Source organism: Ursus arctos, unplaced genomic scaffold, assembly GCF_023065955.2.
Source record: "Ursus arctos isolate Adak ecotype North America unplaced genomic scaffold, UrsArc2.0 scaffold_3, whole genome shotgun sequence".
NCBI classification, from domain to species: Eukaryota; Metazoa; Chordata; class Mammalia; order Carnivora; family Ursidae; genus Ursus; species Ursus arctos.
This window is the reverse complement of record NW_026622985.1, coordinates 77,920,155-77,947,757: the sequence shown is the minus strand read 5'-3', so window position 1 is coordinate 77,947,757 and position 27,603 is coordinate 77,920,155. Positions and strand designations below refer to the sequence as shown.

The window sequence follows — 27,603 nt, the reverse complement described above, 5'->3', positions numbered from 1 at the left end:
CAGTTTCCGAAGATGACAGGGATGGTAAGGAGAGTGAAAAGAGGGGAGTAGGCACGTTGGAGAGAATTCAGTTCAGAGAGATTTACTACTGATTTCCTTTAGGCTCAAAAACTACAGAAAATATATGTGTGCACATCTCAGTACCTATTTTTATATGCCCACACTGAGAGAAAAGACACAAAGAAACAGATACACAGTATAAATAAACAACTTTATACTTAATATGCATAGATATTAAAACAGTTCATTTCTTTTCAGATATCAGTTCACCCCATTGATGTGAGTCTAAAAAACAGATGAACTTGGTTTACTCCCCGTTTGAAATAATATTTTCTTCTTGGTTAGCCTGGTTCTCACAAAATTCTCAAAACACGCTTTTCCCCCATGGCAGATGGAATCCAATTCCAACACTAAATATCTTGACCTCTTCTCCTCACTGTCCTGTACAATAGCATCTCAGCCATTAATTGCACAAAAGGCTATCTTAGGTTCTGATCAATTTTATTGATATGTTGTGAAATTCTTTAATTTTTTTTTTCCTAAGATGTACTTTTCTGATGAGTACTTAGGCTCTAAGTGAGGCAATTGGAAAGATTTCATATCCCACATTCCTTCAACTGCTCTATTATAGCCTGTGTGCTCTGGTTATGTGTTAATAGTTTTCTGACATCTGAAATCACAGCCCCATTTGAGCCACATGGAGTGCTTTTATCTCAAAGGGATTCAGCCTTAAATACAGATGGGCTTGTCGGCATGGTCTAGATGACATTTTTATAACCTATAATGTTCTTCAGCAAGATGTGGTTAATGATCCTTCACATCATCCAACCAGAGAGCTCTGGGCTCCTGGCGGAAGGTCGCATTCACATCACAGCTTCTGAGCCTGCTCAATGCAAAGTTATTACTGGAGGCTAATGAAAATCTAGGTATTGCTACATTATTAATTTTGCCATCACTGGTGTTAAAATTGTTGTCTCCTCTTTGTGCCCTTCTCGTGCTACTTTAGTTTAGCCCAGTTTTACCTTTCGCTTTTGGAACACCATCCTTGCTAGGCTTGGCGGGAAAGGAAGGCCCCCCTGCCGGTGCTTCCCCTTGCTTGGCTGTAACTCCAAAATGAGCTAGTCTTTCTGGAGAATGACTTGCAGAAGGTTTATGGCCCCCCCTACTAAGATAATGAAGCTATTCAGAAAACTATTGTGGGAGCTGAAGCCAAGAGAGAAGCCTGTGGAATACCTGTGCCACATTGTCTCTAAGTCTCTTCTATTTCCCCCTTTACTCCTCTCGGATTATTCTTCTCTGGGTCTTTGGACCATCCACTGCTGAAAATAAATCGAATAAGTGGCTGTTACACATGGGCTCCGTGTAGGGCCCTGTGCCAGGGGATGAGAGGAATATATCTTTACTTCATACAGGTCATAGTGTGTGAGACCGCGCTGTACTACATGGTCAGGAGACGTACTTCCATGCAAAATAAAATAGATGCAATAAACAGAAGCAAGCAAAGTGCTACAGTGACATCTGGACAAGAACTTGGAAGGGGATTAGGAGTTTGGTAGCAGAAGGAAATACTAGCGTGGATTTCAGACTGTTTGAAGAGCTTGAGCAAGGCTGGGAGAGTGGGCGCTCTGGCTGGGGGTCCAGTGTGTAGCTTCAGCGGACAGTGTGGTCAGAGCGGACTGTGCAGGGAGAGTCAGCAGTGAGGTAGAAACAGCAGCGAGGCCTGACTAGAGTACGAAGGTGGGCATGGGGGTGCTTATGATGTGGGATAAACAATACTGTCCTTTATCTTACTGGCCACAAGGAGGCATCAGAACATTTGGGGTAGTACGATTTGACTCGTGTTTCAGAGCCAGCACTCTGGCTGAAGGAGGACCACAGTGACCAGTCGGAAAGCTCAGGTGCTGGACCAGGTTTCAAGGGCTGCAGTCAAGGCATTGGAAAGAAGGAAAGCTATATGGGAGAATTTTCAGAAGTTGAAGATCATATTCCATGAAGAAACTGACATGAATATTCAGAGAAAGAAGGAGAGTAACTCCAGACTATCTAGACTGGAATGTTGCTGACATTCTGTGGCGTCACCTATAAATGCAGCCGAGAAGCAAGACAGACTGAGTTATGAAGCAGGTGCATGTCATCTCAGGCATGGTCTAGTGATCAATACTTGCCAACTGAGGTTTGGTCCTGCTGGCATTATTTATGGCTTTCCCTGTCATTTAGCAATGCCTTCTTGTTATCTGTCCATACTTGCCCACCCAGGCTGCCCTTTCAATACTCTGAACCATCTTTCTAAAGAAACCTACTGTCTCTATGCCTCATACCACCAGAATGCTACACTGAGCTGATTAAGGGTAAAATTATCTGTGCTGATAATACTAACAAGTTAGTGTACTAGCCCTTCAGAGCAATCCTGCAGCATTTTACACACACCCTTCTGCTGAATCCAAATAATTACGTGAATAGTAGGAATTTTCTACCTTGTGCTGGAGCAGTAGGGAGAGATCTGGAAGAGTGTGGGTCATGTAAGGTGCATCTCTTGTTTATGAATGGAGTGAGCTCTTTATAGAGACATAACTGAAGGAAAGGAAAGTATTATTAAAATCAAACAATGATATTTAGGCAATCCAGATAACAAAACAAAAAAATATATTTTAGCACCTGATAAAAGCTTATTTTCAAGATGGTAAATGTATCATTTCTTCAAAAATACGATATTAAGCATACTCAGAGGAAAAAAAGTGCAATATAAAATGCTTTACTTTTTTCAAAGTGTACTTCCATCCTGCGAAAGTGTTTATTAAACCAAACTTGAGGAGATATGAGGAAGAGGGGGCTGACATTGGAACTGCTAACAATGACCTATCCTTCTGAAGATTTTCCACATCTTTCACAGGTGCTTCCAGGTAAATTTGCATCCTAAATTTCAAGGGAAGAATTGTTCCTGTTGGGAACTTTTGTAATAGAGGAAGCATGTCCCCTCCTGCTGAAATGCAGCCACCTCAGGGGCAGATGGTAATGGCCACTCCAAAGAGCGCAGACTACTGTAAACAGATTAAGCAGAGAAGTGACATGGATTATGAAAGACTTTAGGGGACTTTGAGGCAGCAAGAACATAATTACCCAAATTAAATTTGGCCTCAACAACAGGCTAATACTTCTTTTCTAGCCACACATTTCAAGGAAACATTAATGTTCTGTCGTTATTTTCTATACAAGGAAAAACAGGCATTTTTGAGCAAAGCAACAATTTCTAAGCCATTATTGTATTTGCTTTTTGGTTGTTTGGTATCTGGAAATGTCCAAAGTCCTTGTTTATTTATTTGTTTGTTTAATTTTTTTTTTGTTTAAAATTGTGATAAACTAAACGTAACAAAATGTATCATTTTAGTCATTTCTAAGCGAATGGTGACATTAAGCACATTTGCATAGCTGCGCGACCATCACCGCCATCCATTGCCAGGACAAAGAGTCCTTTCTTTGATTCCGTAATATTTATGTTTATGTGACAACGTATGCTTAAAGAACTGTGAGTTTCCTTTTTTTCCCCTCTTTTTTCTTTTCTTTTTGTGGCTTATATCACAACCTTTTCCCCACCCTAGATTCTGTGACTATTTCAGAAATAGGTTTTCAATTCAGAATGTGTTTCTCTCAGGAGACACATCTTCCTGAGAGAAACATAAATCATACATCACAGTATTCTCAACAGAACTGACACCCTGATGTGAAAAACACAGGGCTGCATGGCTTCCTTAGGGCCGTGTTGCTAATGCTTCAATTATGAGCCAGTGATAATTCTGGAAAATCCCATTCAGCATATTATTGGGTTGACATCCTTATGCTTCAACAGCAGCTTCAGAGGAAGCTACTTTAAGAAGCACTTCTAATTCTTCCAAATGTTTTTAAAATTAATTTATTTCTCCAGCCACTAAATACCTATCGTTAGATAATTCATGTTGTGCCACATAAATGCACTGAGAGAGAAAGTTGCAGGGAACGTGGACTAGCACAGAGAGTCCGCTACCCTGGTGTTTGTTTGGGAAAGACTTTGTAGGAAGGATCTAGCATGCAGATGGAAACACGGAATGCAAGCGAGATCAGTCTTTTCATTCCATAAAGCACAATAAAATACCATCAACAAGCTTTTTAGTGTCATGACTCCTATGAGATTTGAATTAAAGTACTTATTTCCTCCAGAATAATACATCTTCACATGCACTCTGTTTACTAACCATTAAAGGTGGTGTAAAAATTCCATAAAGCTCATTTTTAGACCCCTCAAGAATATATGGAATTTAGGTAACTATCAGGGATGTGCAGATGTGAAGGTGAAAACTTCCCTTGATGATCTTACAGCAATAGATTGTTAGACCTGTAGGCTCTCGCTATTCAAAGCATGGTCTGCAGATCAGCAAAATTGTCATCAGCTGGGAGCTTGTTAGAACTGCAAACACTTAGACTACACTCCAGACCCACTGAGTTAGAATCTGCCTTTTAAAAATATCCCAAGTCATTTGTGTGCACATTAAACACCTCAGAAGTAGGCCAGAGAACAAAGTGTGTGTGTGTGTGTGTGTGTGTGTGTGTGTGTGTCTGTGTTACCATCCTAGAATAAGTCTTGAGGCTTTTTCATATTATATAAATATTAGTGCTTGTTCATAGACACTGCTTCTCTAAATGTAAAATTCCTAAGAAGAAGTTATTTCCATCAGAATCTGAGGTATGTGTGCCCTTTGACACAGCAAATCCGGATGAAGAAAATTTTAAAACAGACTATTATACAAAGAAATAAGCATGAGGTTTTGAGTAATATTGTTATAGGACCAGATAATTGGCAATGCCGTTAAGTATCCACCGGTATGGGATTAGTTAAGTAAATTGGTACATATGTAAACATAATAAATGTATAACCAATAAAGTTATATTAGTGGTCTTTATGTATTGACATATAGAATTTTCCGTAATTATTGCTATTATATATTATTGATATGTATTTATAATTAAAGTACTTAATATTTTGATATATCATTATATGATATATCATATATATTCTCCAGTAATTACTGAAGAAAGGAAAGATTTAAAACTGCATAGATAGTATGACCTCATTGTTTTAAAATAGCTGTAGATACAATGAGAAAGAATGGAGATCAAACAATAACCATGGTTGTCACTAAATAGGTCACTAAATGGACAAATATTTTCTTTTTTATTCTCCTCTTTTTCTTTCTTTTGTTTATCCCACTTTCAATTTTTCTTTACAATAAATACGAATATCTCTATAATGAATATTTTAAGTTAAAAAATAAAAACACCAGCGTTGTTTCTAAGACTAATACTCAACTCCTTTCATTTGCTCTTTGATGATATGCTGCTTCCTCCTATTTTTAATGACAAAGATGGTCAGTCACATGAGCTTGGTTTTTAAAGGGCAATAAATCGCTGGAGCATATCTTATTGGATATTGGTTCTTGGACATAGTTTCCTTCTGTTGGTACACAACAGAGTAGACTATGGACCAAGAAAATGTCAGTGTTAATTTTTTCCCCATTCCCAGTGCAAGAATCTGATTACTGGCTGTTGCAAGGTAGCATTGCAACCTATCCTTTAGGTCTGGTATAACTGTTTCAGTCATGTCCTTACCGCTGAGATTGTGAGGAACTTTAGAAACTAATATGACAGCAGTTAAATGGAATGGAAAATGAACGCAAAGAGATTTGGTTACAAAAGTTACATATTGTTGAAAGATAAAAAAGTTCCAAGGCACCCAGTTTTTAAAAGCTACTTTCAGTTATTGGGCTTTTGTTTTTTCTAATCTCCCATTTTGCATTTGAATTTAATTAGGGTATAAGAACAAAGTAATTAATTATGAGGTAGCCAACAGATACAGATAGAATTTCTACAAGCCTTCAGATGACAGAATAAAAAGAGTATGCCTTCTGATTTTTTCTTTAGAGAAAAGGGACTCACAGGGTCTTACTGTCTAGTATATATTATATACACTACCCTCCTAGGCTATTCTCAGGATTAAAAGAAATGCAAAATATATATGGTATATATCTAAGGTTCTGAGGGGTTTTTAGTCATAAAGTTAAGTGCTTCTATCAACTTCCCAGGGCTCAATTTCAGAAGACATTTAAATCAGAAAACATGAAGCACTTAGCAATTTCAAGGGAAGGAAAACAGAGCATCATAAAATTCCCAAAGACTACTTTTGTTATTATTCTTTTCAGATATTTGTTTTGGAACATTCAGAACTTTCCCTTATGAATTAAAAAAAAATTGGGAAGTGCCATCACCATTCATCTGGGGTATCAGCTTTGTCAAAGAGGAAATGTTTATGGTTTAGGTGGTGAGTTTTTTTAAACCACTTTATGGAGGTATGATTAACATACAACAAGCCATACATATTCAAAGTATACAACTCATGAGTTTGGAGATAAGTATAGGACAAGTATACACTAGTGAAACCATCACCATAATCAAGGTCATACACTTACCCATCACCTTCAAAAGTTCCGTCCTGCTGCTTTTCATTTTTCTTTTTTTTTTACTACTTTTTTTTCTATTATTGTAAGAGCAATTATAAGAGCTACCCTCTTGGCAGATTTTTTTTTTTAAAGATTTTATTTATTTATGTGACAGAGAGACAGCCAGCAAGAGAGGGAACACAGCAGGGGAGTGGGAGAGGAAGAAGCAGGCTCCCAGCGGAGGAGCCTGATGTGGGGCTCGATCCTGGAATGCCGGGATCACGCCCTGAGCCGAAGGCAGACGCTTATCGACTGCGCTACCCAGGCGCCCCCAGATTTTTAAGTCTATGATCCAATATCGTTACCGTAGGCCATATGTTGTACAGTAGATCTCTAGAACCTATTTATCTTAGTAACTGAAACTTTGTACCATTTGGTCAGTACCTCCCCATTTCTCCCTCCCTCCAACCCCTAAAAACCACTATTCAACTCTCTGGTTTTCTGAGTTTATAATACATGAATGCTTGTATGTGTTTAGGAAATCCAATGTTATTTCAATAAAAGCAGGAAATTAATTATTTCCTCATCTTATTATTATAGTGAGTGAACAACTCATGGTTGAGTGGAATGACATTAGTCTGGTGCTCTAACAGGTGTGCCTGTGGTCCCAGCACAGCCTGTGTCACCCAGGACAATACAAGGGGTCAGGTTTCCTCCCTCTACGTGAAGGGACGAACAGATGCGTCACAGGTGTTAAGCATTTGCAAATGCTATTTTACCTATCGTGTTAATTCTAGTACTATGCCAGAGTTCTTAGAGGGATTTTTTAAATGTGAGATTCATAACAGGAAATATTTTTTAAAAACCAGATTCCTCAGAGTTTATCTGATATAAATTTTTTCTCTTTTTGAAGGAATATATTCTGTAATATACTGAAATTTTAGTTTCATAGGAAAAAACTTGTGCCTCAATAGAAGGCAAAAAAGCTCAAAGTAAAGGGTCGGGTGGGTTTATTGCTTTTGATTATTACATTATCTTAAATTTGGTGGGATTCAACAGATCAGTTCCTCAATTAGCTAAATACAGAGTGAAGTGCAGAAATTTGATGTTAATTGACAATATGAACATAAATAGCTATAATCATTAGCTCTTTTCATATGGGAATTCATATTGAAGAAAATGAAATGTCAACGTGGTTAATTTTTACACCCTTGATTAAATCAATGGGGGACAAAGATAATTTTTTTTAGTTAGTTACTAATTTGGCTGAACAACTTTATTGATCTACTCTACATTCATAGACATGGCACTGAAGGATGAAAACTATAATGATAATTGACAACATACTATGTTTTTCAAATGTTGTGTTTTCTAATCTTCTAGCTACCTTATGATGTAGGTGATACTTCATTCAGAAGAGGGATCATGCACAGTGATAGTTTCTCAGAGATCACATAGCTACAGCAGGTTTCATTCCAAAGCCTTTTTGCTTTCTACCACTATACCCTTCTCCCTTGGGATAGTTGTTTGGTAATGACTGTCACATTCATCATTTAATATGCTATCATGAAAAGTCAACATTAACATCACTGCTTTAAAGATAAAATCACTGACATCTCAGGGATCATCTTAAGTGAAGGATAGCCTTTTGTTTGTGCATATCCACAATGTCCGGCCATTAATAAGTGATGACGTCAGTGGAGCTGATGATAATGTACAATGTCCCTGGAAGGGCAGGTGGGCCATGGGGAGAAGGTTGACAGGGGCCCAGTCCTAGGTGTCTAACAGGACCAGGCTAGGTTATAAAGCGCTGTCCTATACTAATTTTGAGCTCGTACGCAGTAGCAAATACAAGAGGCAGATCACTATAGGGTTTTAGGTCAACACTGAGATTAATAGTCTGGAGCTGATTTTTGAGATACAAAGGGAACAAGGAAAATGAGATTCAAAGATTCAGAGTCTGTAGGAATAGGAAACCCATTCAAGGTGACGAATGAGAAAGAAAGAGGAAATAGGCAAAACCTAGAGAAATTCTCAAGGTGGGGTCAGATACCCCTCATGACTTATTTTTTGTAGTAATGTGAACTTGATTACAGAAATGCTAGGTGCAGCTGAAAACAAAGACAGGTGATGATGGCCTGGGCATAGAACTGAGGTTTTATTTTCACAGACGTATTTAGAACCACTTTAAACACTTCACTTGCTCTTAATCCCTTAATTAGTTTTTTAATCCAATGTCTTTACATAAAATAGAATTTTTAAATGGCAACAGGTTGTTTCTCTAACGATCATGAATAATACACCCTCTTCTCTTTTTGAATGCAACCAAGGAATTTATTCCTAATTAAAACTAATGTTTAATAGCATTCCAGTGTAAAGCTATAATAAATAATATGCTGGCAGAAAAAAAAACCTCTATAGACATAGATTTAAAACCTACATTTCTGTTTTAAGGTCAAAGAGTTACCCCTTCCTATACTCATAATAAACATACTAGAAAACATGTAAAATTTATTGTTCTTTTGTCATTGACATAAAGGCTAAACTGTCCTGTTTGCAAAATGGAGACACAAACCCCTGATTATTATGGATACTCTATATGTACCATATAGTTATTAGTATAAAAGCTGTTTTCATATTAATCAAAAAGATTTTGATTCAAGTGTTCAAGTAGCTTATATTTGCAGACCCAGACCCAGACCATATAATATCAAGATCTTGGGGACATCAGTGCTAATTATCATTAATTATTGGACATAAGTCTCCTTTTTTTCCCAGGTGCTAACATCTTTTAGAAAAAAATTAGGGAATAATATTAATAATATTAGAGGTCTTCTCAGAGAAGCTATGTGAATGACCTGATGGTGAATTGCTCTTTTATTTTTTTAAATTATTATTATTATTATTATTATTATTATTTTTACAGAACCAGAGTAAATAAACTAGACTCTCCGTTATTTCATTTGAATGGTATAGGGGAGAACATTGCTGTCAGGTTCTGAGAACTACTTCTTCTATCTGCTATTATCTGTGATAATTAGCCACTGATATGAAGTGAAACACATATATTCTTACTGTAATTGTTTCTATTTTATTTTCAGCATTTTCTGTTTATTTTTTCCCAATTGTGCTGCAGTGCTAAATTTTTCTTATTATATGCAAGAGCTCCTTGCATATTAAGAATATTAATCCCTTGTTATATTTCTATAGGTTCTTTTTAAAATTGTTTGAAATTCAGAAATGTTTAGTTTTTGTTATTAAAATTATCAATTATTTCCTTAATATTTTTAATTTGATGTCATGCTTAAAAAACCATTTATCATTTCGAGATTATAAATTTTATATATAAATACATCTAGGACTTCAGTAACAATAAAAACTTTTAATTCTCTAAGTCTCCCTCTGAGGACAGCCTTGGCTATACCTATCCTTCAGGTTTTGAAATATGTTGCTATCTATTAAATAGTACTCTATAATTGTAGTTGTAGTTTTCTCTTTAAGGAGTTAGTTAACATGAGTGCTTAATCATTTTTTCTTAATCTCTAGGAGTTTTTTTTTAAATTTTTTCTTTCTTTATGTTGTTTTAACTTTTTAATCTTTTTAAAACTGTTCAGGATTTCAAGTTTTATTGAATAGTGGTTAGAGAATACGACTTAAGATTTATAATTAACCATATTTCATTTGGGGCAGAAAATAATAGTTTTTGTAATCATTTCATATATATTTGAAAATACAATATCTTATTTAATAGTTATCTCTTTTTATCTGTTTGATAGGTCAGCTTCAGAAAGGGATATGTGAAAGTCAGACCATAATTTTTAAATTTATGAGTTTTTTACTTATATGTTTTACTCCTTCTTTTAATTATGCTCCAAATTGTTATGCATGCAGCATCAAATGGAAACACCTCAAATCACCATGGTAACATAGACAATTCACATCTATCATAGTGGCCTAATATACATTGACAGTTTGTGTAATTAGAGAAAATCAGGTCCATTTAAAATAAATGATGTGGTATCCTTTTTTTAATTCAATACACAAATTCTTGTCAAAAATGAGTAGACCTCTCCTAATTTGATATTTTATCCATTTTTTAAACACTTAAGCATCTGTTCCTGTAGTTATCTATGTTTGATTGGCTCATTGTAATTATGCAAATATTAACAAAATATTAATTCTGAAATACATGGAAAGACTGTCCACTAATGATATTTCAAACTAAAACCTGAGATAGAAGAGCAACTTGACATTCAGCAAGAAATGAAGTTATGACTCAACTGGTAAGAGCTGAATTTTAGTCTTATTTTACTCTCCAGAAAAATCTTCATAATGAAAAAGTGAACTAAGCTTTTTGGCTTAAAAATACGTGATTCTAATCCCAGACAGTTATATCTTATAAACTGAGAATTCTGACAGAAGTCTGACTAATATAAAATCTAAAAATATACAGAAAAAGATGCTTTAGAGAATTGGGTGGAAACAATTCTGTATATGACCCATTTTGTTTGGGTGCATAAACCTACGGGGAGGATTCATACTCCCCAAGGGCATAATAACGAGGCTAAGTATAGCATTCAGTTAATTCACTGAATTACACAATAGTTAAAACACTGTATTTCAATAGACCCTTCCTTTAAAGATACTTTTGGATGTGAATCTTTCCCTTTTTCTTTCTTTCATTCATTATTTTTACCTGTCCTTCCTTCTGCTCTCTTACTTCCTGTCTTCCTCCCTCTCTCCCTTCTTTCTTTGTCTCTCTTTTTCTATTTCTTTCTCTTGGTGCCTTGATTCATGACACAGGCTCTTTATTGATTTATGCAAGGCCCACTTTCATTTATTTAGTTTATTCGTTATTTGGTTATTTCGAAGAATGTAGTAAGCACCTATGAAAATACTCCCCTTCTCCGAAAAGCTAGGATTTTGGCAAAAAGCTATACTCATACATATATTCCCATCACTAACCTATCACCCTGCCCTTCCTGAACAATCGATATTTCTACTTTTTAAAACAGATTTGCCTTGCCTATGTATTCCCCCAAAACACAAAATTTTAAAAATTTTAATCATTTATGCCTTTGTGAAATGTATTTTTGGTACTTACTTTTTCCACTTTATACTGTTTTGCTAAAATCCATCCATATTTATGGCTATCTCTGTAGTTCATTCATTTGACTGCACTATAATATTCCACTGTGTGAAGATTCCATATATCACAGTTCATTTATTCTCTTGCGGGTGTCTGAGATGATTCCAAGTGAGTTCTACAAAACATTCAAGGAAGATATTATTACGATTTTATACAAATTCTTGCAGAGAGTGGAGAAAGAGGGAATATTATCCAAGGTCTTCTCTGCGACCAATATAACCCTGAAATTAAACCAAAAAGGACATGCTAAGAAAGAAAAATCACAGATCCACCTCACTCATGAGTATGAATATAAATATTCTAAACAAAATATTATCTGATTGAATTCAACAGTGCAAACAAACAAACAAAAATGAAATCAAGTTGGATCTTTACCAAGCTTCCATGAGCTAATACTGAAAATGTATAGATGTAGTTCCTTACAGTAACAAGTTAAAAGAAAAAAAGATTATTTCAAAAGATGCATAAAAGACATTGCTAACATTAAAAATGTACTCATGATAAAAAATATTAGTACATTTAGAATGAAATGAACTTTTTAAAAGGATAAGAAGCACCTGTAAAATGCCTAATCAAATATTATCCTAAATGAGGAATGTGAGAAATCTTTAAAACTGAGGGGAAGTACAAGGATGTCCACTCTTGCCGCTTCATGTAAAAATTGTATTGTGGATCCCAGACAGTGCAATAAGGAAAAGGTGGGGAAGATTGGAAATATAAGAATTGTTAAGGGGAAAATGAAATTGTAACTATTTGTAGATAACATGATTCATTACATAGAAATTTTTTAAAAATTTAGATATAAATCCGTAAGTATAACAACAGAATTTTTTTGAGGGTTTTTCAACCTTAAAACTATTTTGAACATTTTGAACTGGATCATTCTTTATCATAGGGGGCTGCCCCGTGCATTGTAGGCTGTTTAGTAGCACCCCTGGCTTCTTCCACCTGTCACCAGGAGAGACTCTCCTCCAACTGCAACAACCAAAAATGTCTCCAGACATTGCCGAATATCCCTGGGGGACAGAATTACCCCTGGGGTAGATATGAGACTAATACAGAAAAATAAAAAAATCGACTGCATTCTATATACTATCAGCCAAGTAGTAGATAATATAATTTAAAACACCATTTATGGTAGTATCAGAGAATATTAATTACCCAGGAGTAAATCTACAAAAAATGGTTAAGTGCTATGAAAAGGAAATTCTAAGGCTATATTAAAACTTACAGAGGAAGACCTAAATGACTGAGGCACAACTCATGCTCACAGATAGGAAGATGTTATCAAGATGTTAAATCTTCCCCATTGATTTCTAGATTCCATATATTTTCCAATAATCTAAACAGGATTGTTCGTGGAACTTAAGACGGTTCTAAATTGTATATGGAAGAGAAGAGTCAAAGAAAGAATAGGGAGTGCAGACTTGCCATACCAGTATCAGTCTTATTATGAAACTTTAGGGGCACATGGTGGCTCAGTTGGTTAAGTGTGTAGGGGCACATGGTGGCTCAGTTGGTTAAGTGTGTAACTCTTGGTTTTGACTCAGGTCATGATCTCAGGGTTGTGAGATTGAGTCTAGAGGCAGGCTCCACGTTCAGCAGGGAGTCTGCTTGAAGATCCTTTCTCCCTCTCCCTTTGCCCCTCCCCCCTCCTGTCTCTCTTTCTCTAAAATAAATAAATCTTTAAAAAATACAAATGTCAAAAACAAAATTTTTAAATAGTAACCATTCTTTTTTTTTTTTTTTTTTTGAGACAGAGAGAGAAAGCAAGCATGTGAACTGGGGGGAGAGACAGAGGGAGAGGAAGAGAGAGAATCTGAAGCAGGTTCCACGCCCAGCACCAAGCCTGACATGGGGCTCAATCTCAGGACCCTGAGATCATGACCTGAGCCAAAATCAAGAGTCACACGCTTCACTGATTGAGACACCCAGGCCCCCCTCTTATTAAGCATTCTGATAAAGATAGATAAATTTGACAATTTTAAACCTAAATGGCAAATGTGTCTTTCTTTTCCAGGAACACATTGGACTAGACAGAGAACTCCTAGCACAGCAAATTTGAAAAGGCAGGAACGTGTGTACTCACATACTTCTCTTTCATAAATGTATTCATCACTTAGAGATATAATGATTAATTAATAACATAATGGAAGTTGTGTGTGTGTGTATATATATATATATATATATACACACACACACACACATTTATATATATAAGATATTAATTAAATACTCCCCAAAAGAAACAATAAAAGGCTTAAGTTGCTCAAGATAAAGAAAGGTTTTCTGCTACGGAATGAAAATATACTGAATTCAGAGTATTGCAACACACTTTGGTTTGTTCCCAAATCCCTCTTAAGATGTATTAATCTTGACTAATTATTACATGATCTTTTCCATTTTTTTCCTTTAATCAAACATTTGATATTTTAGTAGTCTCTCTAGTCACTTTTCTTATAAGAGATTTTATTTAAATGTCCTAATTCATCTGCTTCCCTGAGATGAGTATCACTAAATAATAAATCTTTTCTTATATTGAAAGTTCAATCCGCGTATGTAAATACTATCAAAGCAATTATAGGTAGTATTTCTATTTTTGCAGTAGTGTTCATTAATGATAATGACACTTTGCATTCTTAAAGCATCTTCAATGCAAAAATCATAAAGACATTTCTACAAGAGAAAGTACTGTTGTCAGTTTAATTTCTTAATGGAAAAATCAAGAAGGAGGGTTTGGCTGAGAGAATTAGAAATGCCATTCAGCTACATTTCTCGTCCTATTTATTTCATACACCAAAACAATTAGCTAAAGAAAACATTTTCAACAGAAAAGAATGTAAAAGTAGGCACATATTTTTAATACTTTTACATTTAGTTTTTATGAAAAACATCCAATTGGGTGAGTACTTTCGTCAAGGCATATTAGTGAAATTCTGGAGTATGATTACAGTGAAATTCTGGAGTATGGTTACACATTCTGGATTCCACCTTTATATTACACACGTGGATTGCAATAATCAATATCAGCTCTAAAGGGGAATCTGAAAGCAGTTACTGATCCATGCCAATAGCTTTGATATTCGGTTGTAAAACCCGTATGATTCTTAAAGATTTATACAGTGCTGTGAAATGAAGCATTTATTTCCACATTTAACATAATTTGTTATTCATTTAATAACTATTGATTGATAACCCACTTTTCTAGAATGGTGTTATGCTTGTCTGCTATAAGAAGTAGACTCACCAGCTATAATAGCTCAGAAAGGATAGAAATTTGTTTTTGTTTTTTTGTTCATTTTTGGGTTGTTTTTTTTTTTTTGAGGTTTATGCTCGTTTTATTATAAAAAAATACAGAATCCAAAGTTGATTGTAACTGAGGGGGGAGTCTGCACCGCCAGCTCCAGGTGTGGCAACCCCGCCCGCCCACGCTGCCCTACAAAAGCCCACCTGGCTGCCCTACGATATGTACTTATATATAATATATATTAAGCACAGATTAGGAAAGGCGGGTAGAAATATGAAATCTGTATAAATGCCGTTTGCTTCTTTAAAGTGTCTGGGGTCTTTTACTGGGGGTGGCCCCCGCATTTTGCTTTGTCCTGCTTCCTTTTCTCTTGTAAACATCATTATTCCTAGAGTAGGGGGAAGGGCTCTGACAGACAATCAAGCTTATTGCAAAGTGTGGCTTCTACTCTAAAAAGTCCCTCCACCCCCCGCCAAAAATAAGTGCCCCCCTCCCAGGAATGAAATTGGTTTTTTACTCAGATAATAGTACCGATGAATGGATGGATGAACCAGTTACTAGCACAGACCTCCTCCAAACGCACAGGAATCCAGGTTGATGTGAGCTCCGCCATCTTTAACGTGTAGCTTCTCTGGCTACCCAGCATGGTATTTCCATCCTAGCCAGTCAGAGGACAAAATAATCTTGGAAGACCACTCAAGAGGCTTTCAATGAGTGGCCAGAAGTATTACTTGTGTTCACATTCCATTGAGTGGCACTAATCATTTGGCCACCCCTAACTATAGGGAAGATTGGAAATGTAGCCAAGCTATCTGCCCAAGAAAAAGAGAATGGATTCGGATACTCAGCCAACAGTCTGACTTTGGTGGATCCATATCTTTTTAGGGGAGAAACTAGTGAAGGGGGAAGAGTTTAGTTGAAGTGGAGGCCAGAAGAGTTCAGTCCAGTTGGATTGAATGGAGATGAGGATTCAGCGGTGGACTTCTTAAGTGTGTGAAAGGTTAGACTGATGACTGCTGAAAGGGGTTGTTTTTTAGAGGCATGCTGTTTGGCGTGGACCGCTATTGAGCTCTTGAAATACTAGTCTGAATTGGAATGATCTGTAGGTGTAGGGTATAAACAGGGTTTTGAAGATTTGGAATGTAAAACAAAATGTAAAATACCTCATTAATAGTCTTTATATTGGTTACATTTTGATGTCATACTATTTTGCATATATTGGGTTACACAAAGTATATCACTAAAAATAATTTCATCATTTTTCTTTTACTTTTTTTAAACTTCTTTAAAGAACAGCTTTAGGGGCACCTCCGTGGCGCAGTCAGTTAAACATCCGACTCTTGGTTTTGGCTCAGGTCCTGATCTCAGGATCGTGAGATCAAGCCTGGCGTAGGGCTCCATGCTCAACATGGAGTCTGCTTGAGGTTCTCTCTCCTCTCCCTCTGCCTGTCCCCAACTCATGCTTTCTCTCTCTCTCTCAAATAAATAAACCTTTAAACTTTAGAACAGCTTTAGAGTTCCAGAAACACTGGGCAATAGTACAGATGGTTCTCATATTTCACCCCCCATACACAGTTTCCCCAATTATTAACATTTTATATTAGTTTAGTACATTTGTTATAATTAATAAACCAATAATGATACATTGTTATTAAAGTCCATAACTTACATTCATTCTTTCCATTTTATAGTTAGATATGAGGTTTTAACTTAGTTTTTTTTTTTTTTTTAAAGATTTTATTTATTTATTTGACAGAGACAGCCAGCGAGAGAGGGAACACAGCAGGGGGAGTGGGAGAGGAGGAAGCAGGCTCCCAGCGGAGGAGCCCGATGTGGGACTCGATCCCAGAACGCCAGGATCACGCCCTGAGCCGAAGGCAGACACTTTAACGACTGCGCCACCCAGGCGCCCCTTTAACTTAGTTTTGACTTGACTGAATGGACAGACAGTTGCTAGCTGATTACTAAGAGGGGAAAGACTGCGAGGAACGTATTTGGAAATGACAAATCAAATGTTCTCTCTAGATGCCTCAAGTTTAAGATGGTTATCAAACAACCAAATGGAGGTACAGGTAGTTGGACAAGTCTGCACTCAGGGCGAGATGTATAAATTTGAGACTCATCAGTGGAGGTTAAATTTCAGATTAAAGCAATATGAAGCGGTAGCAGGAAATAAGACAATAGGGAGAGTGAGGACAGCCCCCTTAAAAAGTTCTGTTTTCCTGTTAAGGAGAGTGGCTAAACGAGGCAGTAGGGTCAGTAATGGGATTTGTTTGCTTGCCTTTTTTTCTTTTTCTTTTCCTTTTTTTTAAAGATGGGAGCTATTGGAACTCATGTGTCAACTGAAGAGAATGATATGGACAGTGTAAATTTGTTGCTGTCCAGGGCGGAAAGAGAACAGTGAACTGAAGGTGCATGGAGAGCGAGTGAGCGCGCGGGGTCCTTGCCCCAGGGGGGGAGTACGTCTGTGACCTGAGGGGTGTGTGCACGTGTGCCACCGCAGGGGCGGGGAGATTAATGTGAGTACGTGCAGGGAGCTTGTTGCGTGTGGTGGAGTGGTGAGGCTGCTGCTTTTTCTCACTGAGAAACGATGAGACAAGCTGAAGTAATGGGGGAGGAAGGTTTTGGGTATGTGAGGCCTGACACAGTTATCCCGAGTGGGGAGGTAGACCCGTTGGGAAAATGTGGAAGGATTCCAGAGCAATGGTGACCACACGCTTGAGATCTGAGGTCATGAATTTAAAGTAAGACCAGAGAGCAGGTTGGGATTAGATGAAGCAAGGGAGGCACGTAATGTGCAGAATTTAGGGGGGGCACTCGCTCTCACAGTCATGCCCGAGGCACCTCACCTGCCTCAGTCTAGTCCTGGCCCTGCCAGACATGAAAGTTTTAGGATTATCTCAAACAATATTCAGCTGCTTGAATATAGACAAAGAAGATCTACAATTCAGTTCAATCATGATTGTGATTTGGCAGAGGAACAAAATTGGTTGGAGGGAGATCATAGAACCCAAGCAAGAACAGGAAGGAAGAGCAACTATCATGGGGGTAAAGTATAATGACCAACTGGGGGTGACAAATGAATCAATACATTTAGGGGATCATAGAATCGTTGCAGTGGAGGCAGAAGGTGGTATCCAGAGAGTAAAATTTGGGAGATGATATAGTTCCTGGAAAGGACTGCTTTTCGAGTGTGTTCATGGTAGTGGGTGGTGTGATGCACGAGAGGGATGATAATGGGAAGGGAGGAAGTCGGCCAGTGCAGAAGCCAGGATGTTGCGTCATCCACATGGATGACGAGGCCACGAAGTGTAACAGGGATAGGGATGGAGAGGAAGACAGAGTCAGATGCTCAAGTCTTCCATAGACAAAGGCTGACTGACATATGTAAGAGTAATCTGACTGATTCCTAAATAATTAAACTACAATATGACTCTAATTCAAAGATACAGTTCTGTTTATTGATTGTAATAAATACTTGGTAAAATAAATTGGATAAGGAAAAGGTGAGCATGAATAATTGAGATTCTGTTGAAAATTGCTATTTCCTGTGGCATTTTGGTCAATGACTTAAATCCAATATATTCATTCTTTTAAGGGTGCCAAAGATTGCTGTATCAACTGAGTTCATTTTCAGCTTTTCTCTTTTTTTCCTGCTTACCCAGTAGTGCGGGTCTTTATGAGAAAGAAAATGGATAAAGTTTTGTAGCAAGAGGGAAGAAGGAAAGTAATAAACGTGAAGATAAACTGAGTGGCTTACACTTATAAATATATTTATAATATTTACTCATAAAGGCGAATGAATTATTCTTGCATTGCTTTTTGCATTGTAGAAATAAGATAATGTAGATCACGGGAGCGTAAGTGTAGGCAAAGGATGGATAATGATGATGATGGCTTTCCTTTTATTGCACCCCTATCGTGGGCCAGCCATGCATTAAGTGCTTTACATATATCAGCTCACGTAACCCTCAGAATAGCCCAGGGAGGTTGTGGTTATTATGCACGCCTGACAGTTGAGAAAACAGATGTAGTGAGGGTGACTTGCCCAGATCATGCAGGTAATTGGCAGAGCCAGAAATCAAAATCAGTCCCCGAATCCCAAGCCCATATTCTTCCCCAGAACAATGTTCAACAGAGCCAAACATTTGCAAATAAAATCGTCATTGGAGGTATCATTTTTTCCTATGAAAACATGTTGAAGTGCTTGATATGCTTAGGAATAAAAATATAGTTTTTCCAATGGATTTCTTATTGAACAGAAAATACTCAAGGAGATAAATAGACTCTGAGAGCAGTACCGGACAAGTGTCAGTGACATCACAGCCCCACGTTTGTTTCCATTTCTCCGCTAGTGCACATCAATTAAAAAGTTTAAAAAAAAATTAATGTACTTCAAAATTTCTGAAATAACGAAGTCTAGGAGATATATCTATATCTATATCTATCTATATCTATATTTCTTACCTGTGTTGTGAGTAAATCATAATAAAGTGATGGATATATTGACACATTTGTCATTTAAATTTTTTTCTGGACAAAATGCCACTCAGTTACTTTTCTCAGGGGTGGCCAGATTCATACAAAGGATATTTTAAATTTCTACTTGTAGAAATTAGTAAACAGCATGGCCTCTCATGGCTATTCAAGGGTGTTCTTGGTTACATAGACCATAGAACCAGAGCAATCATTTGAGATGAGCCAATGTGTAATGGAGTCAGTTCTTCCTGTGAAAGGTTGAAGTAACTCAACTGCAAGCCTAGCCCAAGAGCAGAAATCACATTAGTAAAGTAAGTTACAAGAATGGTTTCTAACATCACACTGATAACAGTGTGAAAGGGATTCTGAAGGTCCCTTCATTTGTGAATAAAAAAGATGAGAGGTGACATAAATGCAGTTCATAATGTTATGAAGAGAGTGAGTATGGATTTACTTGGGATCATTAGTGAGTGCCTGATTTATGCTTTACTGCAATTTATTGATTACTCACTCAGTATGGAGCACTGTCTTTGGTTCAGCGCTTACAAAGATTAGAGATACACTCTGCCTTTATTAAGGGGACCTCCTTTGTGAGGAAGGCAAAGGGTCCAGCCAGTGTTGAGCACAACATAGGCTCTCAATAAATATCTGTTGAATAAATGTTTTGATCAGGTAAGGGGAGGAATAGCCAAAATGTGTGGGGTGTAGCGAGTGCTATGATAGAGTAGGATAGGACGCCAAGTTGTGCTTGGGCTCCTGCTCCAGGTTTAGAAGATCAAGTTTCTTTAGGTGTGACTTTTGAGCCACATCTTGAAAGGAATTATATAGGGAAGAAGTGTCAGGAGGATGTCGGAAGGGAGTTTATGGATATAACAGGAGCAAGGACAGGATAGTAGGAAAGAGCTTGGTGAATTTAGAGAACTGGATTTTAGGTATAGGTGGCATTGTGTTGAAAGAGGAGAAGGAAGATTAATGAGGGTGACTTAAGGAAAGCCATAGTTAATACTTACATAATGCTTACTAGGTACTAAGTGTTTTACATACTTTAGTTCATTTAATCTTCACATATCCATCCTAGGTAGAAACTACTATTAGCCCATTTTAAAAATGAGACATGTGAAATATAGGGAAGTTAAGTAACTGACCTGAGATCTGACATCTAATAAGTGACAGAGCTGGGGTTTGATTCAGTGATCGGGCTCCAGAACCCACACTCCTAGCCACTTGAGTATCCTGCCTCGTAATACAATGTCAAATTTAGTGTAAATTGCTGTTGATAATGATATAGGAAGTATTTCAACTGAAAAAATATAATTTTTTGGGATAATACAGCTCTCATTCACTTGCTTTCCTTTTTTTTCTTTTTAAGATTTTATTTATTTATTTGACAGAGAGAGAGATAGCCAGCGAGAGAGGGAACACAAGCAGGGGGAGTGGGAGAGGAAGAAGCAGGCTCCTAGCAGAGGAGCCGGATGTGGGGCTCGATCCCAGAACGCTGGGATCACGCCCTGAGCCGAAGGTAGACGCTTAACGACTGCACTGCCCAGGTGCCCCTCACTTGCTTTCCAATAGACTTTCTCAAGTTGGAGAAAAGAGTTGTAGAAATACCGGGCATACTAGGAATTCTATGTAACTCAGAGCACGTTCATGAGAATGTGTTACGTGGGTGGCGTTCTTCCATCTGGTCATTTGGTAAGGGATGCAACATTGGTGACTTTAGTTAGAGAAATTAAATATTCCTTTATTCATGAAGAAGAGGACATCATAAGTTTTCAAGTGGTATAAAAATGTAGGGAATTGTTAATGATGTTAATATGAAATTCATAATGGATATGTATTTTTTCTATCCAGGAATCTTTCCCATTTGAATTTCCATAATCCCTTGTCTAGATATCACTTAAAGAATTTTCAACATCCTATTACTCTGCATTGGTGTGTATGGGGTGAATAATAATCATCATAATAATATCTAATTACCCCGTGCATTGTTCTATGCACTTGATAGCTATGTGTTCATTTAATTCTTATAACAACCCTATGAGAAAAGTGTCATTATTATCTCCATTTTTCAGACAAGGAAACTGGCATTTAAAGGTTAACCTGCTCGAGGTTAGGTTTTGGTCAGTTATGGCAAATGGGTTTCCACTTGAGTGTCTACAGAGTAGCTAACATAGTACCAGTTGATTCGAGTCCTCTAATTTTATCCCCCAATTCCTCATTTCTTTCTTGATTTATATATAAAGTCATTTACCATATGGATTAATAATAATGATTTAAATGCATACGACCCTTCTAGGACTTCAAAACATGTTCATATTCATCGTTAAGTCCCTACGTGAAAAGTGAATAAAAAGAGACATGCAAGTTGTGGAAATAGATGAGAGGGAGTTAGCATGGTCATGGGGGTCTTAACTCTCAAACCAGTGCTCTTTCCTTCATGCTGTTCAGTCTCTTGTGGCCTTAGCAGTCTTTGCAGATGCCAGGTATCTAGGGTCTCATGGGAGACTTCACACTATGTCCAAATTTTAGAAAGATTCCAGAGAACAGAGGAAATTAGACATCTCTGCATTAAATACTTGGAAAGCACCCTTATTGCTACTGTGTGATTGTGATCGTATTTATTTGCAAGTTATTATCTTAAGTCATCCATTTTATTTGATAAGTTAAATGCCTTAGAATTTTGTGATTATTGGTATTGGTTAAAAACTCTATAATAAAGAACTCATTATAAAATAAAATTATAAAATGGACATATGTAACTATTCATAGTATATATTTTGGGAGAGTACAATAGGAAAAGAGATAGCAAGGAGGAGATGCTTTCTAGCACAGTATGGAAATTAAATCCAATATGCTGCAACAAGAAATTCAGGGGAGGAGCCTGCAGAGAGAAGACAGACACAAAGAAAAGGGACTGGTGTCAGGTGACTGTCGAGATCACACAGAGTTATCCAACAAGATGAAGCAGGGGAAGGGAGAAGCTAAGGGCTGTTAGAGAACCGAAAGTTCTCTTCCTACAGTGAGGCTACATGCAACAAGGAAACGGGGGTAGTGATCCCTTTCTACTCTTAAAACCTGTGATTCTGGAACAGTTAATAAGAGGGCAAGTAAAAGTGAGTAGAAGCTATGAAGAGAAAAGAGAAAAGCTGAAAGCTTTCTAAGAGAAGTGGGAGTTTAGAAAATACATTTCTTGCATCCTGCTGCCCTGCCCCAGTGAACTGGGGGAACTTTTACAATCTGAGTGGAGTCGGCACTTCCCAGTGATCGCTGTCTTACCCATTGGGAGGTTCCCAGCAGTGGCCCACATTGATATACTCTAGACAGAGGTAGCAGAAGCAGGGGCTGAGAAGAGAAATTGAATAGGGAGCTGCTTCAGTGTGGAGTTCAAATCCGAACAGAGCCAAACCCGAGAGAAGGTGGCTAGGACATTCTCCTGCTGGATTTCGAGTTGCTGTTTGTAGTTTACATTCTGCAGTAGGTGGTGTGCTTCAAGACATTTACACTCGTCTCTATGGACTGTCACTCTCTATGGCCAGGATGGAATATTCAGCCAATCAACTTCTATTTATTTAACTGTTATGTACATTGCCTACCTTGGATACTCACCATTTACTTTCTAATGTGCATAATAAAGCATGACTTCTTCCTATATGTGCGTCTGGGCTTCTTTTCGTGTAGAAGATATTATGCTATCAAGAATGACCTTGTATGGATTGCAATCTTCATATCTCTTACCACACACAATATATTTTTATCTACCGCTCTTTCTTAGAGAAAAATAAGCTCAGTGTGCTATCTTACTAAAACTTTATTAACATTGTTTTCTAAACATTTGTAGGTAGTGCTGGGACACCTGTCACTTTTAATGAAAACGGAGATGCTCCTGGACGTTATGATATCTTTCAGTATCAAATAACAAACAAAAGTGCAGAATACAAAATCATTGGGCACTGGACCAATCAGCTTCACCTAAAAGTAAGTATCAATATAAATTTACATTAATGCAGGTAGTTCTCAAGGAGAAATGCTTTATTTTTAAGTTTATAATACAAGTGTTTTTAGAATTATCTCATAATTAATTTTTTAAAGATTTTTAAAATTTATTTATCTGACAGAGAGATAGAGGAGAGCACAAGTAGGCAGAGCGGCAGGCAGAGGGAGAGGGAGAAGCAGGCTCTCTGCTGAGCAGGGAGCCTGATGCCGGGCTCATTCCCAGGACCCTGGGATCGTGTTCTGAGCTGAAGGCAGCTGCTTAATCGACTGAGCCACCCAGGCGCCCCTGTCTTGTAATTAAGTTTTTAGAAAATGTATGATTTTATCCTTTCTTCAACTTTAAAATGTTATGGAAAATCTCAAATATCTATAAAGAAATATGATATCTGGAGGGATATAATGAAAGACCTCATTTCCTTTTAAGTGACTGCATTATATTTAGGGAAATTTTGCCCTTTTCTGAAAGACTCACTTGTTTAAGTATTGGTACACTCTGTGTGTGTGTGTGTGTGTGTGTGTGTGTGTGTGTGTGTGTGTTATGGGGGAGGGATGACAGAGTGTGCCACAAATGATTAAATTTAGGCTTAAAAATAAGTGTATTTCACCTTTGCCATATCATAAATTAAGACCTTATGGCCAAATTTGATTGACGGAAGTGAATCACGATCTGTATTTATATTACCTCTTTGAATCGCCACACCAGAGGAAGTTAATGTACCCAAGAGTGATGTCCAGATCATTTAACAGCCTTTAGGGCTGCCTGCTGTCCCTGGCTACCTGGGCGTCATCAGGCCCAAGGCCCACGGATTTTACAGTTCCTAGAAGTAAGTGGCCATGTAAGGAAAACTTGGAAAGTGTAACCTAAGTGGGGTCCCAGGGACTGGGTGTGGTGCCAAAGGTGGCTGGGCATTTGCCTGCCCTGCTGTCGCCAACACAGAGGGCTCTGTCTCCTCCTACTGGGTCTGGTGGGGACCCGGTGGGGGTGGCATGCAGGATGGCTGTGGGGTGGAAGAGCTTCATCAGGTGTGTCTGGCTGGCAGCAGCCCTCCAGAGGGGCTCTCCTGGGGAAGGGTCTCTGGGGACGGTGGAGAGAGCTATGTGGTACTGGCACCCACCAATTATAAGGGGCTCTGGAGCGGGAAGCTGATCCTGAACCTGATTGATAAGGGAGGCCCAGAAAGGGAGCAGGGCTGTCAGGGGCTGTATACAAAGGGAGGGTGTAGGGATGGTTGGAGCCGCATCTGCTTATCCCTAGATAAGGAATGATTTCAGCTTTCAACAGCCCATGGCGTGATATCAGTGCACACTGGCTTCTTCGAGTATAGAGAAATCAGGAGCATGCCCTATATAGTCTCAGCTAAGGATTGGAGTTCATTCATTGAGCCCATCTTCGACACCTATAAAATAGGACTATTAACAGGAACTGGGGGCCGAGGCGTTGCTCGCTACAATAGCGGTGTTTCCTCTGTAGGCAGCAAGGTGCTTTTAAATGCTTCAAATGAACTAGAACCATATTCATCTACTGTCCAATGGATCTAATGTGTATTTCCTTCTTTCCTATATTGAAAGTATCTCCTCTTCTTGATTCTCAAAGCCATCACCACACTGTGATCATTGAGTTTATTTCCTAAATGAATAATTCAGTTCATTTCCTAGCCATACCTTGTCCTACCTAGAAGGTAAAAGCGTACGGCATACAGAAGGATGGAGATCATTCTTGTCTGTGGGCCTATAACACTTGTACACATGCTTTCTTGGGTTTGAACCCACTCAAAAGACACTGGTTTGAATATATTTTTCACTTTCTGTATCTCCAAATATAATGGTCTGCGTATGCAGCCTCAACCACCAAAGTTTTCAACAAGGAAGCAGATGATGAGAAATAATAAAACTGGGATATTTACGATCTACTGTCTCTGAAATGACTTCCTGATAATTGTCACACTTCTGCATTCAGTAATGCACAAAGACAGCTAATATTTCCAACTATTGTTGTGCTTTGTAAGACCACAAATCTACAGTTTACTACATGTAGCAGCCTGAGGAAGTCTTATCTATTGTTCTGCAACCCAAACTGACATCGATCGAAGCATTGTTTTGATAACTCTACAGGTTATTCGTGCCAATCTGAAAATCAAGAGCTTTGTGGCAAAAGCCCTTTTGAAAGTGGACTTATGTGGAATAAAATAATTAAACATGACAAAGAAAATTTGTAAGGGTAAAAGTAGGGAACCTACTTTTTATCTGATGTTTATTAATGCCAAACTGCCTATTATATTCTTATGATTAAGGATGTACATAACACAGTTCAGTGGTTGAAAAATATGTGCACTACTATATAATACTAAGCTACCTAAAATATTTATACGTACAAGTACACATGCACATGCATCTCTCTGTGCGCGTGATATATTTACTATACAACTTCATATTGAATCTCAAGCTGCTCTTTTATGTACATTTAACGGTGCATGAAACTTTTCTGTTTATTATTGTGTTATTGTTCATAAAATATATCAAAACGATTTGTAAGAATTATTTCTCATGCATGATTATGACCATTTGTAACTAGATAGTAGTGCCAGCTTTACTGAAACAGAGAGAATGTATCTCTCAGGAGCAAAGTAAGTGGGTTAGACTGGGGGGAGAGATTGTAAGTCAAGGGTTGACTTCTGGAGCCTAGCAGGAGAAACTGTTTCTCCTTGGATCAGTGACCTGGTTGAAGGTCACCTGTTTGAAGGAGTACGGGGTGCTTGGAAAGTGACCAGTTTATTAAAGTTCTGCTTAGGGGACCCTGGGTGGCTCAGTCGTTAAGCGTCTGCCTTCGGCTCAGGGCGTGATCCCAGAATCCTGGGATCAAGCCCCACCTCAGACTTCTCTCCTGGGAGCTTGCTTCTTCCTCTCCCACTCCCCCTGCCTGTGCTCCCTCTCTCGCTGGCTGTCTCTCTGTCAAATAAATAAATAAAATCTTAAAAAAAAAAAAAAAAGTTCTGCTTAGATAGTGGTCAAGGCATGGAACAAATGCTTTGCTTCAGTTTATCATCTGTAAAATGGAAACATGAGTAGCACCTATATTGTATGGTTGTAATAAGAAATAAATGAAACAGTACAATAAAGTATTGAGTCCAGGGCTTGGCTTGGCACACAGGAAATCCATAAACATTACCTATTATTAATCCAGTATCTCGTGATTCTATGTGGCAGTGGGAGAGCTGACAACCAATGTGGTGAGTGGAGCACTGCTTATTAGAGAGGCACTTGGATTTGCTTTAGAACGTTCTGAGAATCTCTTCATTAAAATGCTGACCATTTGTGTCCATCGTCCACTCTTTCTGCCTATCTTTAATATTGGCCTTAATACTTCAGAAAATCTACGCTTAAAAAGTAACCTTTACATAAGACAAATACAGACTTTCTTTTTGTATGGTGGCAGATGACAAGCTATTGTCAGCTAGGCAGTTATTTTTTGAATGGATTGGATGAATTCATTCTGTGCACATACTCCGTGCTAAGTTTTGAGACAAGACGGAGTAAGTGGTTCTCAGGGTGCTCACAGACCGGAAGGATAGGCCGGCGCTCAAACCGACGATGCCAGCGCAGTGAGGCAGGCGCACTGAGCAAGGGGCGTGCGTGGTTTCGCAGCGGCGGCCCGGAGAGTGGTTCCCAATCTGGCCTGACTGCTGAGGAGGGCTGTGTTGAGGGACAGGGGAGGATACTCTCCCCCGTGTACGCCATCTCCTTAATCTATTAAACTAGATTTTACAATAGATTTGACACGCTCAGTGGTAAGCATTTATCAGCCAGTTACCGGGCTGAATTCTGCGTATTTTCAAAAAGCCGGTTTTTCTAGCGGAACTCAACCATGGGGCAATTTTGTACACAGAGAGTGTACAATTAAACAAGCATGAGTGTGACAAATTTGCCCTGAGTGTACCTTTAGTGGAGGGGAAGAATTTTTAAAATGAGTAGTTTTTTATTTCTTTTTTCCTGGAAAATTAGGAGGTGTTTTATTTCCTCAAAAGCATTGTCTTTATTGTTCCAAGTATTATTGTTTCTTTTTCTTTATTATGGAACTAACATATGTTCTTAATTTAGCAATTACAATCAATTAGTATAACGGTTTAGTTTGATTTAGGTTTTCTCTTCAGTCCTCTCAGTCCATGCATGAAGGGCGTGTTGTCTATTTGAGAGTGAATTTGAACAATTAGGTTTCTCCGTTTTGTTAGGCGAGTCTCTCAAGAGGCAGGTGGTCCTGATTAGTGATTATAAAA

The 27,603-nt window shown here is 38.0% G+C and overlaps 1 protein-coding gene across 2 annotated transcripts in view; it reads left to right on the top strand.

The window, feature by feature from the left end:
• GRM8 (glutamate metabotropic receptor 8) overlaps window positions 1–27,603 on the top strand; it is a 713,246-nt gene that overhangs the window by 559,044 nt on the left and 126,599 nt on the right. For both annotated transcript variants that reach the window (XM_044389552.3, XM_044389555.3), the window contains one exon: window positions 23,178–23,314. In XM_044389552.3, the coding sequence (XP_044245487.1) occupies window positions 23,178–23,314 (137 nt within the window). The remainder of the gene's footprint in view (window positions 1–23,177; window positions 23,315–27,603) is intronic.